We start from the raw sequence: 15063 nt of genomic DNA, 5'->3' as shown, positions 1-15063 counted from the left end.
ATACGTCGGTGTCGGTGTCGTGCGCGCGTGGCGTGTTGCATCGGAGAGAATAAGACGATCTCGATGACGCGGCAGAAATAACAGTGTGCCCGGGTTAGCCGCGTGCATATCGTACGTCGGTTGAAGCCGGGCGAGACACGTTTGGGCTTTCGTGAATTCGGAAGAACGCTTCGTCGCTTTTCGCGGGGGGATGGGAAATTTTCACATAAGCTGAGCCTAATCCGCGACGCGTTGTGAGATAACGGAGTGATAATGTAAATGCGATCGTTCGACGCGGTCCGAAATGCGTTTATCGGGGCCGCAGCGGACGCAACGCGGTACGGGAAAAAGTGCAGGGCGATGATCCCGCGGTACGGCTCGTCGGCTCGTTACGCAATCGTGTTTCCGACCTGTTCGGAATCTAATCCCGATCGTTCGTTTCGTTGACTCGCGGCCCAGCGACCGAAATTCCTTCCATTCGTTGCAACGTTCGAAAAAACCGCCTCAAACCGCTGGATTAGCCCCTCGAAAACGGGGGACGATGAATCTATGTATATGTATATATATATATATATGATTTTTTTGTTGTTGTTGTCGTTGTTTTCTTTTATTTTCTCTCTCTCATCATTTCTTCTTGCTCCGACGAGTTCGCGGAGAATCGGGGCGAGACGAGGCGCGAGGTGAGCCGCAAGTGGGCACACGATGATCTTTCATCTTCCGACGTTCTCATGGACCACGCGGGGATGGTCTGGCGTGCCGAGTGGTATAGCGCGCGGACCGTGCGTCGCGGGATACCCCCGGGGCGAAAGGGAGAGTAAGAGAGACGGTACGTGGAAAATTTACCGAGAGAGGAAGAGAGAGAGGAAATAGTAGGGCGGCGGTGGGGGAGAGCGGAGCCGAGTCTGGCGAGTACCTAGCGTCAGTCGAGCCGTGCGCCTCGTACGCGGCAGTGCTGCGTGTTTCGGAGTCGCCTCGGTGCCGCCCGTACCTTCCGCGCGTTCTGGAATTATTTAATAATCGCGCGACAAGTTGATATGACAAACGTGGGTGTCCTCTGCTCGTTGGCCGCTCGTACGTACGACCGGATGACGCCGGCTGCTCGATAATATGACGTAAACGCGACGCGAAAATTGAAAAGCCGGTGCCGAGCCCACGTGTGTCGCGCTCAGCGCCGATTCGGAGCACACCGCACCTCGGAGCTGGTCCTCGTCGTCCGTTGAAATTTCGGGTGTGAATTTGGAAAAACGTCGTCGTCGTCGTCGTCGTCGTCGCGTTGCGCGGATTTTAACATCGGGCGGTTCTTCCAGTGCGGTTAAACGTCCAAGTAATTGGGATCTTTTTTTTTCAACGATTGCGATATCACTAACAAATGATCGAAAGTGTTGTTCGTTATTTTTACGGTAATTGGTGGATCAGTTGTTGTTATTTTATTTGCTCCAGGTGAAGTGAAGTGTGCCTCTAGATACCCCCCCCTCCCCCGCCCCATTCGTATACCCAACTCACAGTGAATCGGTGAAACTCAAACCTGGGAAAACTCGTTATCTTGGGTGAAAGAAATTAGAAAAAAACATCCCCGTCGTGCGTTCGCAATGTCATCCGCGGTACCGCGACACCGCGATTCTCTCTCTCTGACGATCATTGACAAATTTTAACGAATCGGAGTTTTTGAGTGGCGAGCCGTCGATTATGACGATAGCCAGTAACATAGTCGTGGAGTGGTTGAGGTCGCTCCACTTGGGCCAGTACTCGGAGTCCTTCATAGACAACGGGTACGACGACCTGGAGATATGCAAGCAAATCGGCGACCCCGATCTCGACGCGATCGGGGTCTTCAACCAGTCGCATCGCGCCCGCTTACTCCAGTCGGTGAAAACCCTGAGGGAAGAGGGTGCGGCCAGCGTTTATTTCACCCTCGAGGAGACCACCGACTGTCTCTGCGACAATATCAGTTCAAAGTCATCGAGGACATCCTCCGAACGACCGGCCAGCGAGAAGGAGACGCAGCAGCGCGCCTCTCCCACGGCCAGTTCGTCTAGCGGTGGACAAGAGCTAACCAAGTTCACGGACGAGTACGAAGAAGGGAAGGCCGAGCTGGTCAGGATCCCGAGGATCCAGCTGAGAATCCTACTCCAAGAGAAACTGCGACACGACGGCATCAGGCTCGCCTGTCAGCCCTACACAACGCCGGTGAGTTTCGACCCTTTGTAGTTGACCTTCCGGAGGGGGGGGGGGGGGGGGGGACGACCTTGACCTGCACCTGCACCGGTGAGCGGACGGCGGAGCCGTACGCGATTCGTACTTGAAAAATGTTCGTTATGTTCGGTTCTAAAGGAACTGCCGTCCCCACGGTGATGGAAGACGAGCGAGACGTGAATATAAATTTTACCCCACCGCAGCGTATACCTACCCTTTTGTAAACCTCGACTTCGAACGAAGCGATGAATTTATCGCGCGTTCTCGTATCGGAGGCGGTATCGCACCCGCACCTGCATAAAAATTACCACGTCACACAACTCGGGGACCGTAGTCTATGCGGGTCTCACTCGGTCCGGTTATTAGATTGTTTTTTTCCACGTCGGAGTACGAATGTCCACGACGATTCGTCACCCGCCTGCAAATAACCGCTATACCAAATGATATTTCGACTTCCTCGTTGGCCCAGACATGATTTTATTGCGTATACGTACGTACACGTCGTTCGTCGTATCCATTGCTCGGAACAATGGTTCGATCTGGTCCGTAACGCGCGACACGGCTTACCGCAAGGTCGAACGGTCATTTTCGAAAGTGAAAATTTATACTCTATACCTGGACGTCGATACGCGTCCCGAGCACAACAACAACAACGAGAAAGGGCGAGTAGAGTTTTTCTGACTACAGTCGGAGCGAATGTTCTATGACATAGGCTTATGAGATTTAACGCGAGATTCAATGATGTAGGATATCGATGTGGTTAGATTAGACGAGTTGAGGGTTGTACGTGGGCGCGCATACCGACGACGTGATAATTAACGAGAGATCGAGAGTTGATCGGCTTATCTGCGAATACGATTGTACGTACGATATACCTGGATAAGTATATGTATAATGCGTACACCGCATGCTGTATGTGATACATAAACGCGAATCGGCTGACGGTTGATGATTATAGTCGTGTATGGCGAACGTGTAGTAAACCGCACTCGCCTTCCGAACACGTCCGTAATGGTTTTCAGATAAGGATTACACAGATCGCGAACCACGAACGGCTAATATTTGACCCCTGGAACCCGGCGCGAGGTCGTCGGAGACGTGCAACGATTAACGTACGTCGATCGGATCGACGACGATTCCGATTTCCTCGATGAATCGTTGTCGCAATGGTGAAAATTGAAGTGCGAATTTACGAGGGACTCTTTTTTTTTTTCTTCTTCACGGGATCAGTGAAATTCCGCAGGAGCGAAAAGATCGAAATTGGACGAGGGGTTCTTCTTAAAGGAAATCGTGTAGCCGCGGGTCACACCGGCAAAAATCCTCGTGTACAGGGTACACTGTACGACAACGCGGCATTACCCGCTAATTCTGCAGCGTCAACCGTTAAACCGGTTACCGTCTAATAACATCCTAAGATAACGATCTCCCGATCGAACCCCCTCGCCCGTCGAACGAGCCCGAGGGCGTGCGACCGACAACGGCAGCGACAGCTTCGAAAATACACGAGTCGCGCGATCGCGTCAAGTTCTCGCGACGAATTTCCATTCGGGACGGTCGACGGTCAAGAAATTGTCGCGAAAAAATTTTTCCCACGAAGATCGCCCTGAGATTCGCCGAAAAAAACGACGTCAACCGCTCGACCGGGTGGTTGAACTGCGAACGATACTCATACGTCCAATCGTCGCAGAAAAATAATCACATTTTCGCGTCTGGTTTCGATCGATGGTGTACCGCGAGTCCAGCCTGCAAGAGAATCGCTGAAATAAACGAATTTTCCCTGACCGTAAAGAGGAAGAACAAAAAAGAGGAGAACAAGAAGAAGAGGAAGACGACGAAGAGGTTGAAGAAGGTGAATCAGAAGCCCACGCACAGGGCTTCAGGTGAGCGCACGCAGTCGCCGCTCCCGCATGGCGGACGAGAGCTGCGGCAGCACCGTTGATAGAAAGCGGTGGTCAAGCGATCGTCAAGCGTCGAACGAGTCTTCCCACCGGTACTACTACCTGCATCCGAGCCGCGTATAAAATCTTGTTTCTCTCGGCGCAGCGGCCGGTGGTCCGGTCAATCATTCTTCCTTGCGAGCGCCCCACGCGAGTCACTGCAACGTTACGTGCCTCACACTTGAAAAACACCGCGCGCGCGATACTCACCTTCGTGAACGCATACATATAAATCCAAAGCATCTCCACGCCGAAGCATTTGCACGGCGGTCTCGATACATCGTCAACGTTTCTAGCACTCGATTTCGTTCCGCCACATCGTCCCGAATCTGTTCAGGATCCGAAGAGTGATACCATATTGTACTCTCGGTCGACTACTGTCTGTTTTTCCCTACGTACGGTCAATCGACTAACTGTGTAAACTTCCGTTCGGTAGCTCCGTGGTCTACGAGACGCGGTGATACGAGTTGAGTACTCACAAGATACTTTTTCTTCGCAAAAAACTGTTCCGCGGAGCCATTCGATCATTTACGATGATCGGACGGACTGTATCCGAGCGTTGGCGAAGTGAGGTAGAAAAGCAGAATTTTTCAAGTCGGTACGCATACCTTCCCTCGTATCGGGGGGATAAGTCGGACCCGCCATTCATACTCGCGCCGCGTAATCCGCTTCGTTCCATCATTTCCGAACGTTGTGTTGCACTGCTTGAGGGAATCGATTCTTTGAAAACGTTGGGAGATGCTTGGGAAAAACTGTAACCGCAGATGCTACGGAATCTGCGGGGATGATATAGGTGTATAAAGTAAATCGCACCGATTAACCTGCAGCGACTCTGAGTCACTTTGCGAGTAGAGGGAATTATTCCCGTGCATCTTACGATTTCAACTTCGATATAGTGTTCGTTGTTTCAGCGCGCCTCTTATGAAAATAACAAATTAATGAAATTCCGAATTCTATGTATAGTTCTTATAGGTATCTACCGTCGATATCGCCCGAATACTCTGAATGCGAGTAATTGCTTTGGGAAACGAAGATTTGTGTGAATTGGATTTCATAGCGAATTTCGTAGACGGTCTTTTGAAATTTCAAAATGTTGATACGCTTTTGGAGAGATAATTCATTTTCTCATAGATCCTCGAGTACCCCTATTACGCCCCGCGTTCCTCCGCATACGAGAGGCGCCATAACGTTGCTCAGCGCTATGTTTCCTGGACCGGAATATTCTCATCGGAGAAGAATTCGTAGTGAGGAAATCAAATTTACTTAATTTAACTGTACGTTACATACTCAACGTAATTGCGCCGTGTACGCACGCCGTATTTTCGGTATCTCGTCATATCGCCGCTGCAGCGTGTTTCATATGACGAATCGCATTTTTACCTGCTAATAAAAGGTGCGCGCGATCGTCGTCGTTAAATTTCAGGAATCTCATAGGTCAGGAGTTTTTATCTCTTCTTAAAACGAAACTCGATTCTAACTAAGATCGGATCTCGAATAGTGCGGACGAATCAGCGCTCGGATTTCCCACCCAACTTCATCGGGATATTTAAGCCGCAACGACCCCCGGGACACACCACCGGCGACCTTTCCGTACTACCGATCTCTCTCTCTCTCTCCTCCATTGGCTCTAGGATCTAGATACCTCACACGATGTCGAAATGCGATCGCGCCGCACCTGCGGACAGCTTAAATTCCTTGAGGACATCACTTTCCCTGAACCAAGACTGGACTTGAAATCGCTGAACTGGTTTCCCTCCGCCCCAAAAAGATGTGCAGGCCGACGTCAGTCGGAATATAAAGAAGAGAACGTGTGTCTTGCCTCGGCGTTGGTATCGATGTCGAATTGCAGTTCCCTCCGACGGGGTAGCTATAGACTCCACATACTTTGCCCGTAATAGCGTTTAAATATTTGAGCGAATGTTCAATCGATATTTGCCGCCGGTCGGGTTTTCTAAGCACTGCCGATGCCTTCCGTTGCCGCGCGCTTCCACCAGCTACACGCTTGCGTTTCATGAAATATCAAAACCCTTTCGGATGAAAATTTTTCTATTCTCAGAGTGGTATTGTCCACTCGTTCCGCCGTTAATAACAAGCTGCCCCGCGGTCTTCGGAGCGATCGCCGATAACGACACCCCGACGTCCTCTCATGTTGGATGCAAGAACGGACCGAATAATGACAGAAAAGACACGCAGTCATCATGCGTATGAGATAATGGTTAAAAAAAACGCGTTGCCATTCGTTCGCCGAGTCGAACGCTCGACGCATTCTACTCTCGTTCGTAATTGCGCTCAATGCACGTTTCATTGACACGACAAACTCAATGAGCGAGAACCGAAGTCTCGTTGTACGTATAATGGAGCTTCTAATTCCATGATATCGTCGGAACGGAATTTCGATTCATCCGTCAGACCTTCAATCCCTCGAATGGCGTTCTACCAGCACCAACTTTCGGCGATCCTTTTCGCTTATTCATATTCGAGTCAAGTCTCTCTCGAATGTCCGTTGGCCGCAGCTAATGCCGTTAACAGTCTAATGTGAAGCAAAGCGAACAAGTAGCTCGTCGCGTCAAATTTCGCAAAGGGACCGCTATATTACCGAATACCTGTCCCCGGTGGTGGGTATACGCCGGTGAATTGAAAATCCGAGCCACCGAACCAAACAGTCGGAAGCTTCGCACGTGCAACGGGACTCCGTCCGCAACCAGATAGAAATTTCAAAGAGCTGGGGCCACGCCGTAAATTTCAAAGCTCGAAACTGTAAGCTCGAAGCGTTCGGTGGCGGGACCCCGCGGACCATGAGATCCGAGCACTCGGAATTATAATAACGATACGGTCGCTTCCAGGTTCGAGCGAGAGAGGAGGCCGAACGTTGTTCGCGCATCGGTGGCAGGCAAGCCGGCCGGAGGGTTCGAGGGACCCAAGTCTCCTCTTTCGTGCCATCTCTCGCTCCGAGATCCTCTTCCCTCGGAGGTGAACGAAGTCCTCCGACGTTTACCGAGATCCGTGCACCTTCCCCGCTCACATTCTTGCGCCGCGTGAGACCCCGACCGTCCTCGGTGTGGCTAGGACGTCGTCGTCTCGCTTTTTGGTCCTCGATTCTCGTTTCTCGATTGTAGTTGTTGCGCCACTCACTCCCCGCGAGAAAGAGATACTTACGCGTGATAAAAACGACTCGTGTAGGGTTCGCCCGGACGGTGGTGGACGGGGTTCTAGGTCCACGCAGCCCGTCGCGCGTAGGATGGTCTCACCTTCATCTTGATATCGGTTGCAAGATGAGTGGCCCGACACCCAGCGGCAGCCGCCTACCATCGTCATTCGCGACTCCGTCCGGAAGAGAGACCGACGACGTCTCTTTGGATCTCACAACGTATTTCAAACGTCGCGCTGCCGCTGTTAACTTCCCACAGATATAGCTGGCGTCCCTCCTCATAAAACGCGATAATAGCCGGATGATATTGTGTTATGGGTCCGCTGTCTCCTCTCAGTTCCTATTTACGGACATCGTATACGAGCACGTTGCCGGAGTACTCGAGGGACATTAGGATCTGTACCTCGGTTAGGCATTTCCTGCGTCGGACTTTAGCGCACTAAAATCGTTGATGAGATCTTGAGCTGGGTAGCGTTGCGAAGCTGCGAGGCCCGAGGATGATAAATATTCACCGTACGAATACGTGATGAGGTGGTCAACGGCGTGTTTAATCGAAGGTGTGATAGCGAGGAGATAATAGGCGGGGAAGGGATACCTTGCTCGAATTGCGGAGGGTAATTTAACGGTGGATGGGGTGGCTCTAAAGATTCCGTTTCCGATTCCGAGAAAGAGAAGAGAGGGAAGAGAGGGACGATCGAAGTAGGGGACGGATCGGGGTTTCCACGTTGACCCGGGAGCACCGAAACCACCGAGACCAGCAACAGCGATAGCGTAGGCAACCAGGACTTTGTGGATATATCGGGAGTCCTGAGAGCCCAAGAAATAAAGAGGAGTAGGTACGTAGGCGTGAGACTTTCAGTCCACGGTAGGGCTGCTCTCGAACGTGTTTGCTGGTCGAAATTGTTGAATGAAATCGTGAAATCCTACCGGATCGGCTTGGGCTTTGCTCTCGTTTTCGAGCGAACGAAAGAAGTGGAATAAGGAATGAAGTGAAAAAACGTTAGTTGTATACCTATACGCGAATCGCTTGAAATATGAAACTGAAAAAAGAATCACCCGCATATCCGAAGATCGAACCGACCGACCCGAGTCGAGTTAACGAGACATAAAAACGATTCCATTGCACTGGACCGATCAGCGCGTGCCGATCGAGCGATCGCCACTTCCCGGTGATTTCCGATCGGCGTTCGCTACTCTCCAGATGATCTTTACGCTCTCGTCGCACGTTCGTCCGTGCCGAGAAAATGTGACAGCTGACGCGAACAGCTGGCTAGCCAGCACTCTCTTCCTATGGAATGGAATGGAAAAGAAGGCGAGAAGATGAACAGTTTCGGTCAACCGAGACGATATACCGAGTTCGATTGGAATAATGACGGATCGCTCCGTATGTCTTAAGTTTTTTTCATTCTATCCGAACGTAGAGAATTATACAATCCGAATTTCAGCGGTACTATCGGGTGGAAAGAATTCTCACATTTCACGAGAAGATGTTCAATCGCTGTATGAAATACGCTTATTTTCGAGCAGAAAGTGTTGCGTTACCAGTCGCAGGTGCAGTTGCAGGTGCGGCAACTTTAACGTGGGTAGCACAATGTTAAGTAATATGTTGGACCGTGTGGAAGCGATACCGCGCTAACCCTTCCGTAACCTAAAGTAGGAAGGGGTTAATTAGCGGGTTGCAAATTATAATAATTTCTCTGCCGGAAACACTTGGTAGTCCGTGACCCCGTTTGTTTCGATGTTACTCGTTCGGTTGCAGTTTCCAAGCGAAGTTGAACGAAGGTGAAAGAAGCTGCTAATGGACACGAGGTCGACGAACTTGACTTACATTTTTTTTTTTTTTTTCTTTCAATTTATCAACTGATTTCCTCAACATTACATGGAAGGTGAATATAATCCAGCGAAAATAACCCGAACCGTCCGTGGCCTAACGATTTTCCATTTTCTCTTGCTTAAAAAATTATATATCTGAAGATAAACTTATTTCGAGAGCGTTCGCGAGGGTTACGCCGGGGTCTTTGAGATGAGGTTGAGGGTATAACGGTAAGATAAGGGACCGATGCGGAGAGCCGTTTCGAGTGGAGCGAGCCTTGGAGTCGAATGACAAATGACACCAGCTGCTGTCAGAGAAATAAGAGATATAACGTGGAACTTTGCTAAACTCTCGGGATTCGGTTGGGTATATATAGGAAACGATTGTGCGGGACTCGGTCCTCCGTCTAGCTGGGGCATATCCTACCACCTCGGAAGCTGGTCCGCCGAGATCATGTGAGGGTGAATAGAACGGAGTAGAATGGAATATAATAGAAGAAATGAGAGGAGAGTCATACGAACAATAAAGCGCTCTGAGTTTTTGGGACACCCAGAAGGGATAAATAAAAGAAAAGCACACTTCTCCGTCCGTGCGAAATATAATAAAGCGGTTGGAGGACTTGGTACGGGGCAAATTGACCTAATGCCGGTAGAGCATCGGTACAGCGTCCGAACTTTTGCGAGGCGTATTTTTGTATTTTTGTATTTTTTTTTTATCGCCTTTTCGAGTACAGGAAAGCGAACAACGCCAGGCCGACAAGTAGCGTAACGATGTTTCTCTCTCCGTTGGCAACGGAGACTCCGTGGAATATAAAATTTAATCTCAGTAGATTCATTTTGATTAGGCGAGCCGGGGGTCGTAGACTCGGGGTGTGAATCCAGATCGAATCAGCAATAACCGAACGCGTATATAAGTTAATTAACCAATGACAATCTAATCAAAAGAAATGGTCCGTGCGGATCTGCTCGTATAATTCCGAAGCCGAAAATGTCATCGGTAATTACTATTTATAGGACGAATGTAGAAACTTGATCAATTGAAGGAGAGACGGGAGAATGTCGACGTCCGTAACGCGCGGATACGGGGAGGAATAGAAGAAAGAGCAATAATATCTCGTTTCCTTTCTCCCTCGCGCGCCCGGCGTAAGGGCATATATCTGTCCATTGAAGCGTTGGAGCGGAATGAAGCCGAAGGGCGAGTAGCGGAGAGAACGCTATTAGCCCATCTGTCTTCCTCGCTAATGATTACACAGCCACCTGACCTGGTGACCACCTCCTAGCGAAGGAGGAGAAACGGGAAGTAGCGAGGCTTTCGTACGTCCGACGTCAAAGTGGATACACACTCGTGCTCGGAGTATGAAAGAAAAAGAAAAAGAAGAAGAAGAAGAAAAAGAAAAAAAAAAAACACGTGGAAGAGAATGGAAGAAGGCGAGGAGATGGTTCCTCGTATACGTACCTACGTGCGGGCCCTCTGTCTTATTACCGTTCTAGAAAATAACGAACTCTAGTCGCGCATTGTATCACATACCTATACTCGTTGATTTAATCCACGCGATCGACGTATAGTTATACGTACGATATGTTATACGTACTACATGTACGCCGGATCGTGTACATAGGTGGTATATATGTATGAATATGTCCGTTGGTAATTTTGATGGTTTATTTATCGTTGGTCCGCACTCGAGGGTGTGATCGCGGTGCGGACCTTGAGGAGGTGGTAACCGGAGCTAGTAAACTTCCGGGGTAATTTTTAGCCCCCGGAAGTTGACGGACGCTAATAAAATGTGGCTATATTTTATTCTATTTTAGTTGCCGCGTGTGTGGATTATAGGAACGTTGTTGTCGTCGTCGTCGTCGTCGTTGACTCGCGTGTTCGAAATTACACCTTTTAACGAAACTATGTGTGCGCAGTGCAGGGATGAGGTCGATTGTTTTTCCCTCTCTTGACATTTGAAAACTGAAAACTAAAATTTACACGCATGTCGAAACTGGGAAATTCCGCGTTGTACAGCCTCGTCTGATTTGTCACCTTCTGACCTCGAGTATATATACTAATTGATCGAGTCACAGGTGACTAGGTGAGACAATTACGGAAGGATTGTAGGAGTTAGGATACGTACGGAATATCCTATAGGTTTGCAAGAGGACGCCGCGATTGCTCCTGATGGTATAAATAACGAGGAGTCATGTTTGCTCGTATTTGTACAAACGGCGTGCTGGAACGAGCGTGGGAAATGAGATTCGAGTGAATCTGTTTATCTGATTATAGAGTTTGAGCTTGCCAGCCAGCAAAGTAGAGATCCACAGAAGGTACACGACGTTTTAGGTTCCGATCCGTTCCCGGCAGCACCGAAATCACGTCGTGCTTTTATAATATCTACAAAGGTGACGACGAAAAAAAAAAAAAAGATATTGAAACGGGTGAGGTCCTTTTGATTTTTTTTTTTTTTTTTTCTTCGATATTTATAATATGTCTATTTTTATTGAAGATTGCGATCGCGATTTGCGTCTACATCCCGTGCGACGACAACGACGCACGAAAGTTCACGATCCGTTTCTTCTTCATCTCCCCATCGACGTAAAGGGAGAGTCGAATAATTCAGATTCTCGAGGAAACATCGACATGACGCGAAAATTAATAAGTTTATTCAGGAGGTCGTGCTATTTCTCATTAACGCGTTTCCTGTATTCCTCCGTTTTTCTTCCTCGTTCATTAAAGGGTTCCTCAAGCGACTCATCGAGATCGCTGATTCAGATAACTTATATCCGTACAACTGATAAGAATCAGTTGTCGGAACTCCAGAGTATACATCGATATCATTTTATCGAGCAGTTGTCGCGTCGTCATTCGATCCCCGACATTATCTTATCGTCGTCATTCTCCGGAAAAAGTACAGAACGCAATCGCGTTGATCCGGAGAAATATGCATCACGGATTACGTACGTCGCACCAATGAACTTGACGTATTTTCATTGACGTCCGGAAACTCGCTTACTTTTCCACATAGTTATGTATATTGCGGGCAGCTCGGAGCTCTGGAATTCTTCTCGCCGTTTCATTGATTCCAAGTCGGTAGTTACGCATGGTTAATAGTTATCCTTGTGCACGCCGCGAAAATATACCGGCGTGCCACCGCTGGTATTGCCGTTGCTGCGTTTTACCTCGCGGTTATTAAAACCACAGATCATTTATGGTACCGACCTTTTGCCTCGTCGGCTTCGCTCGGTTATTACCTAGTTTAGCTCCGTGTTAGCCGTACGCAGTACCCACGTGTACACCTATCTAACTGACCATAATTGAAGCGTGCCGTTTAATGACTCAATGTAATAGCCATTCTCAGGTGAACGCGGCATGACGCGATGTGATATTTTATTCCTACTTCATTTATTTCTCACGATTTTGAATCCTCAACGAGCGAGGTAATGTACGGCGCGGTATCTTTTCGTTAAACCACGACGACGCACACGTACGTTTCCTCTTTTACTTTTCTTCCGGTCGCGATTTTTTCTCGCGTTGTTTCTCTGCCCCTCTCTTTTTTTTTTTTTTTTTTTTTTTCTTCGCCGCACGGTAACTCGCGTTTGAGTAGCCGACGACAGTTCGTGCAAATGTTCGAAAAGGGGATGAATATCAGTTGGCGAAAGGGAACGAGAGCGAAAGCTAACGGCTAGACAGGTATATAAGGGTCGTGTCGAGCTCGTTGGAATCGCGGTATATAGGGTGCTGTGGTAATGCAGGGAGAGAAAGAAAATTGCCTCTATATAAGCGTTCAACTTCGCTCCCGACATTGCTTCTGGTTTATTAGCATATCGACGAAAGATTTATGGTCTTAGCGGTCGCCTCTCAGACCCCGCAACTTCCCACCCTATATACTACGCTCTGCACAGGTCTTTAGTCACTGAATTCCGCGCGAAAGTAGCCACTTTTTACCGAAACCGAACTTGTGGTGGTAACGCCGGCCGTTAACCGTTACCAACACAACGATGAGGGGATATACCCGCTACCGCCTACCACCCCCGCTATTGTGTAACGTACGTACCGTACGGAGGTGGTCGAAGGTTTGCTCTGTGTGCCGCCGGCGCACCTGTACGTTCGCGAAGTTTATAGCCACGTACACGATACACACGAGCAAACGAGGTACGTTCGCAACGCGGTATACAGCTGAGAAAATATATACCACGTGAAGCGTACTTTTAACGCCGGATCAACCGCGAGACTAACGACCGTGAAAAGAAATTGATAGTCCCTTACCCCACGGCGAATAAAATTTAGTCCGCGGGTTGATCTATTCGACTTTTATTAAACCGAAGCACCGCGGTGCTTTCAGTTTTTGCTTATGATCGTGAATTAAATTACTTACGTTACGTGTGTACCTACACGTGTATAACAGACAGGCGTTTGCTGTCGCAATGAAAATTAGAACGGCGAGAAATTTTCCGGTAGGTACGATGCGAGAAAGACTTTTCGACAATCACCGAGAAGAAATTTTGAAGAAATGACTTTTTAATATCGTTATCTTTGAGAAGAAATGCCGATAAGCTGATCACAGTCTGATGTAATTCCTTGACTTTTTGACTTTCATCGGCGATCTATCAGATTTAAGATTATTTGAAAAATGAAGGTTAATTCTATTTTATTATCTACTTGATATGGAGTTGTATATCCGGTGCGTGAGTTTAATCATTTTTGTTCAGTACGGAAGTAGAGGAGGGGACGTGAAGTAAGTGGCGCTTGGATATATACGTAGTAATATATATATAGGCCTAATAAATATCTGTCGGGGTACGACCGACCAACCCTTGGTCGGCTCAAGTTTCGTGCAGTTGAGAAGTTGCCCGTTTCTATATACCCAGCCGACAATCGCGTGCGGGAAAGAGAGAAAACGGCGCTCGTTCCCTAGAGCGACCCAATGAGCCATTCCGTGCTACCTCTTTGTTCGAGACAAGGCTTTGCAGGTCTCCTAATTGCACAAAGGAGTCTGAGCTGAGATACATAAGTGAAAATAAAAAACGAGAAAAATTTGAAATGAACGAAATAATGTTCGGTGAAAATAAAATACGAGGATTCGGGATTTTTTTCAAGATCGTCAATTGTTCGTCAAGGTGAAGGTCCCAAGGTCATCGAACCCCACGCGCGACCTTCGAAGGCTGCACACGTCGAAGCGTTTCGATTTTTCCCTATTTCGTCGAGTCGCGCGCGATCGCCTTACAAATCCAACGATTTATCCCTTAATTAATTGCGAGCTCGTTTCGTCGTCGGCTTTCCCTTTTATCGATTCGCTCGCGTAGATGGAAAAATTCTGAAGTTTGACTCCACGTGGCAGGGAAACATTTCTCTCCCGCTATCAATTCGGCCTTGTTACGACGCCTATAAATCTAACGAGAAAGTCGAGCCAACGTGCGTCTGTAAGTCCTATACCTTACCAGCCCTGGATAGGCAGGCACCGGTTCCATCCGGCACCCCTACGGGTTCGAAGGCATAATGTAACCGGGAGGCACCTCGTACTCCGTGCCAGGTCGCTCCTCCTTTGCCCCTTATATCGTTCTTTACTCAACGTGGATGTGACTCGGGGATTTCTCGACCTTTGCGTTCCCGATCGGCCATTCCTTTATTAGAGAATACTGAAATCTATACGCGCGCACGTACACGCGTCGGCAGGCTTCTTACATGTAGATATGTATAATATGCGGCGTGATGCGAAGCGTGACACTCGGTGAAAATCTGTAGGTAAAGCCGTGTATGACTATAAACCTGTCGTCGGAGGATCGTAAGAACGCAATGTAGGCGAATAAATAACGGATACAACAGAGATACAGAGGTATGGGTATGCCACAGGGTAGCACAAAGAGATCTGCCGATCTGGAAGTGCGTTTGAAAACCGATCGCGCGAACCGATTCTGTTGAGATTTTTTTTTTTTTTTTTATTACCGAACCGGAAATACCGAAGCTTGCATATCCTTTTTAAACTTGAGAAAACCGGGCAACGAATGGGG

At 48.5% G+C, this 15063-nt stretch overlaps 1 protein-coding gene across 4 annotated transcripts in view; it reads left to right on the top strand.

Annotated features, from left to right (window-relative positions):
- The first annotated feature begins 893 nt into the window (after positions 1 to 893).
- The window catches only part of LOC105686971, a 174803-nt gene continuing 160633 nt past the window's right edge, over positions 894 to 15063 (top strand). For all 4 annotated transcript variants that reach the window (XM_048653241.1, XM_020852963.2, XM_020852962.2 and 1 more), the window contains exon 1: positions 894 to 2166. In XM_048653241.1, coding sequence (XP_048509198.1) covers positions 1666 to 2166 — 501 coding nt within the window. In that variant the 5' untranslated portion in view covers positions 894 to 1665. The remainder of the gene's footprint in view (positions 2167 to 15063) is intronic.

The sequence above is a fragment of the Athalia rosae genome, chromosome 1, assembly GCF_917208135.1.
Source record: "Athalia rosae chromosome 1, iyAthRosa1.1, whole genome shotgun sequence".
Lineage (NCBI taxonomy): Eukaryota > Metazoa > Arthropoda > Insecta > Hymenoptera > Athaliidae > Athalia > Athalia rosae.
The sequence above is the reverse complement of the archived record's forward strand: the minus strand, read 5'-3'. Positions and strand labels throughout refer to the sequence as shown.